Source organism: Triticum urartu, chromosome 1, assembly GCF_003073215.2.
Source record: "Triticum urartu cultivar G1812 chromosome 1, Tu2.1, whole genome shotgun sequence".
Taxonomy (NCBI): domain Eukaryota; kingdom Viridiplantae; phylum Streptophyta; class Magnoliopsida; order Poales; family Poaceae; genus Triticum; species Triticum urartu.
Window position 1 is genome coordinate 344,011,537 of NC_053022.1, and position 4,910 is coordinate 344,016,446.

At 49.3% G+C, this 4,910-nt stretch overlaps 1 protein-coding gene and 1 non-coding gene across 2 annotated transcripts; both read right to left on the reverse strand.

Annotated features, from left to right (window-relative positions):
* Positions 1-379: 379 nt before the first annotated feature.
* LOC125533234 (probable non-specific lipid-transfer protein 2) lies at positions 380-999 on the reverse strand. Its single transcript, XM_048696958.1, has one exon. The coding sequence runs from the start codon at positions 924-926 to the stop codon at positions 639-641; it is 288 nt and encodes a 95-aa protein (XP_048552915.1). The 5' UTR covers positions 927-999; the 3' UTR covers positions 380-638.
* A 366-nt stretch (positions 1,000-1,365) lies between these two features.
* On the reverse strand, positions 1,366-1,527 carry LOC125533415. The gene has a single exon (XR_007294291.1). It is a non-coding gene; the product is annotated as a U1 spliceosomal RNA (small nuclear RNA).
* Between the last annotated feature and the right edge of the window lie 3,383 nt (positions 1,528-4,910).

The following is a 4,910-nucleotide window of genomic DNA, read 5'->3' on the forward strand; positions in this document are numbered from 1 at the left end:
TCATTTTGGATGACTTAAAATTATGCCATGTCTTTGTTTTAACATTTAAAATATCATCTCGTTCCCAAAATGCAACATATGACAAGCGTCGGCTGCTCGCGCGCTGCTTTTCAGCGCACCTGCAGGAGCTACTCGCGTGCACTGCTTTTTAGCGCCCCTGCTGGAGCTACTCGCGCGCGCTAAACTTTGCAGCGGCCGCTGGAGCAAGCGCTCCGTGCCGCGCTAAAATAGGCGATCGGCATGCTGCAAACGGTTTTTTAGCGCGCCACGCGTTGGGCGGCTATTGGAGATGCTCTTAAGTGGTACCTTCAATTTTTTGTGCAGACTGATGATGTTTTCTCTTGGGGTAACATTATTATGAACTAACCAATTCGAAGGATGGAACTAATGTTGGGAAAAACCTTTATTCATAGGCGGTAGTAAAACATGAGAACGCACGCGAAGCGACGTTTATTTAGACAGACGTCCACAACTCAACCGTACACGCACGTACGTGCCAGCTCGATGGCGTCGTGGACCGTATAATTAACCACACATTACATTACGTAGACCGCCGCCCACCGGTGCCGGACATCGTGCACAATGCCGTTCACATGGGGCGGAGCCGATACATATAGCGAGCGCGGCGACGAGGGCGATCAGCACTTGGGCCTGGGGAGGCCGCAGGCGGCAACGACGCTCTGCGCCCTGGGGCTGTTGACGTAGCCGCGGTAGGACGGGTCGCGCGCGTACTGGCACAGGCACGCCCGCTGGGCGCGCAGCCGCGCGCAGCACCCCGGCGTCACCGCCCCGCCCAGCATGATGGCGCCCACGCACGGGCTCAGCGCGCTCGCGTCGCACCCCGCCGCCGCCGCCGCCGTGTCCGCGGCGAGCAGGCCGCACAGGACGAGCGCGAGCACGCACGCCGCGGCCTTGCTGTTGCCCATGCTGACTTGCTTTGCTTGCCCGCGGTTGGCGATCGAAGTGTTGAGATCGGCGAGCGAGATGGTGGGTTGGCTGGTACGTTTGTGTGCGGGTTTGGTCCGCATTTATAGGCTATCTCGTGCATGCATCTCGTCTAGGGAATGCATGGGAAGAAGGATAGATCGGGATGGACGCGGATATGGGTGAAGCATGGGCAACGGTGCTGCCATGTTCGGTTCATGGTATTGCGACTAGCCGCGCATGGCCATGCATGTGCACCGGGACACGGTGCAAAAATATTACTCGTGTTGAGATGTTTGGCACGGTATGATTTTTAAGCTCGAAGCATGAGAGTCAGCAATATGAAAAGAAAAAAGTGAACTCAAGAACGAAATGTTGGCGCTATGGGATCACAACTGTCGTGTAACAAAAAAATCAAGGCAATTTTTGAATCTAAACTTGGTAGGGGCTGCGTGGACACGTACCCCTCTATCACAAATTATGACGCCCACTCTCCCATTAATCAATGAAAGAGGGTAGATCAACGCATTCATCATGTGGAATGTGAGCCACTGATCTAGGCCATGAGCCTTATTGATCCATTGACCCCGTCCAAGTAAGTAAGTTTCAACGTTGCCGTACCTTCCATTTATATACACGTCTCCCCAAGCTCATCTTCTTAATCTTTCAGTATGGGACTAAATTAAAAGTAAGTGCCCTGGTTTTTTTTTACCTGGTTCTTAGTTTTTTTTTGAGTATCAGTACAGACACAAGCGCTCATATACACGCGCATACACTCATCCCTATGAACGCACACACGCACATCCTACCCCTATGAGCACCTCCGAAAGACTGAGGGATACCACTATCCACCTAACCATCTCAACCACAGGTTGATTCGCACCTGGTTCTTAGTCTGATCAGACATTAGGCCTAATCTCGGGCTCAAAAGGGCCCAAGGATTCAGTGGCCCAGTTGCATCCAGCCCATTATCACAAAGCCGACAACTTGCTGCCCTTCAGAAAGAATTACCCCGTCCACGAGCAAACCATGCGATGCGAACGATCAGCGGTTGCATGGAATGATGCATCGTCTCCTTCTCTCTCGCCAGCGAGAGGGTAGATCAACGCACGGTACACTGGGGCAACTACGCGCAAAAATATACAGCGGTCGTGCATGGAATGATGCATGTACACCGTCACACGGTGCATGTTCATGTGCCAGTCGTGACGGCGTGCTTGGGGTCAAAGCTTTTTTACTTGACCGTTTTGTTATTTTGAGTACTCCTAGTATTAGTAGGAGTTTTTTCCGAATACGGATTGAGCCCCGAGCTGTACCAGTGTTAGACTCCGAGCTGTTTTATGACTAGTGTTGCTCTGCTCATATCGGACACGACTTCAGGCTTGTGCATATCCCCATGCTATTTTCTGAAGTCTTCTCTTACAAGAGAGTATTGTGATCAACAGTGCCATTGACTACACCACGGTCAACAATTGGAGGTTTGTTTTTCCTACATGCATATTGGTTAATCGTCTCAAACTCTATGTTATGGGAGGCAATTCAAGAAATGCGTCGAATGACCTTGCTTACCTAGGCGTTCGATAGTAAATGCCTCGGAAGGAACTTCATTTAAACTAATATTACAACACTAGTCTCGAACAAAACTCTTCTGTACTAGCATTCAATTGGACGAGTGCATTTCTTGCCTCTTTCATCAAATACTCATCAACTCAACTTATGATAGCTGAACACTGTGGTGAGTGCATTTTTCTCAATGCATTAGTAGATCCCAAGACCTATTAGGATTTTTCACAACCTGACATGGGGAAAGCAGAGTGAGCCAAAATCAACGAATGAATGAACTAAGAAATTAGAGGACTTGCATTATCGTGAATCGGGGTCGTAGAAGTCCTTGTTGAAGTTTTCCCCATAAAAAAGTCCATGTTGTCTGGTTTAAGTATCCAATCTTCAATGTAGTGTACACCTTTTTATCACCCTCTACTTACAGCTTTGTCCTTCATCGCGTGGCAGATGACAATCATGCCATAACATAGGATGTCAAATCTATAAGGAGGAATGGGGCCGACAAAGCACGATGTCCGGATGGGAAAGCCTACGAGGCAACAATTCATATGGAGTTTAGATGTGAGATTTTGCATTGCAGGAATTAGGGATTTAGAGAGGGGAACGTGGAGGCGGTGCGAGGTTGTTGAAGACAATGGCCGGTCACGACGTCCCATTGACCACTTTATCAATGGCTAGAGAGCCTTATTAGATGGCCACGTAAGCGGATATTGCACGTTGAGCCCACTTTGGGCGCAAGTAAAAGGCACTTTCTTAGAGCATCTAGAGCCAGACACCTCAAATCCTCCCTATACGTCTGGGTAGATAGCCCAGTCTGTGATCGGTCACAAAAATGCGACTCAACAGCCCCCTCAAATCATCCCTATATGTTCAGTGTTGGGGAACGTAGTAATTTCAAAAAAATTATACGCACACGCAAGATCATGGTGATGCATAGCAACGGGAGGGGAGAGTATCGTCCACGTACCCTCGTAGACCGTAAGTGGAAGCGTTATGAGAACGCGGTTGATGTAGTTGTACGTCTTCACGATCCGACCGATCCAAGTACCCAACGTACAACACCTCCGAGTTCAGCACAAGTTCAGCTTGGTGATGTCCTACGAACTCCGATCCAGCAGAGCTTTGAGGAGAGTTCTGTCAGCACGACGGCGTGATGACGATGATGATGATGCTACCGACGCAGGGCTTCGCCTAAGCACCGCTACGATATGACCGAGGTGGATTATGGTGGAGGGGGGCATCGCACACGGCTAAAAGATCAACTAATCAACTTGTGTGTCTATGGGTGCCCCCCTCCCCGTATATAAAGGAGTGGAGGAGGGGGATAGGCTGGCCCTCCTAGGCGCGTCCCAAGGGGAGTCCTACTCCGACCGGGAGTAGGACTCCAACCCTTCCAAGAGTAGGAGTAGGAGAGAGGGAAGGAGAAGAGAGGGGGAAGGAAAGGGGGGCGCCCCCTCCCTCCTTATCCAATTCGGACTAGAGGGAGAGGGGACGCGCGGCCTCCCCTGGCCTCCCCTCCTCTTCTCCACTAAGGCCCAATAGGCCCATTACACTCCCCGGGGGGTTCCGGTAACCCCCGGTACACCGGTATTTTATCCGAACTTGTCTAGAACCCTTCTGAAGTCCAAATATAGTCATCCAATATATCGATCTTTATTTCTCGACCATTTCGAGACTCCTTGTCATGTCCGTGATCAAATCCGGGACTCCGAACTACCTTCGGTACATCAAAACACATAAACTCATATTACCGATCGTCACCGAACGTTAAGCGTGCGGACCCTACGGGTTCGAGAACTATGTAGACATGACCGAGACTCGTCTCCGGTCAATAACCAATAGCGGAACCTGGATGCTCATATTGGTTCCTACATATTCTATGAAGATCTTTATCGGTCAAATCGCATAACAACATACGTTGTTCCCTTTGTCATCGGTATGTTACTTGCCCGAGATTCGATCGTCGGTATCTCAATACCTAGTTCAATCTCGTTACCGGCAAGTCTCTTTACTCGTTCCATAATGCTACATCCTGTAACTAACTCATTAGCTACATTGCTTGCAAGGCTTATTGTGATGTGCATTACCGAGAGGGCCCAGAGATACCTCTCCGACAATCGGAGTGACAAATCATAATCTCGATCTATGCCAACTCAACAAGCACCATCGGAGACACCTGTAGAGCACCTTTATAATCACCCAGTTACGTTGTGACGTTTGATAGAACACAAGGTGTTCCTCCGGTATTCGGGAGTTGCATAATCTCATAGCAATAGGAACATGTACAAGTTATGTAGAAAGCAATAGCAACAAACTAAACGATCATCGTGCTAAGCTAACGTATGGGTCAAGTCAATCACATCATTCTCTAATGATGTGATCCCGTTAATCAAATGACAACTCGTGTCCATGGCTACGAAACT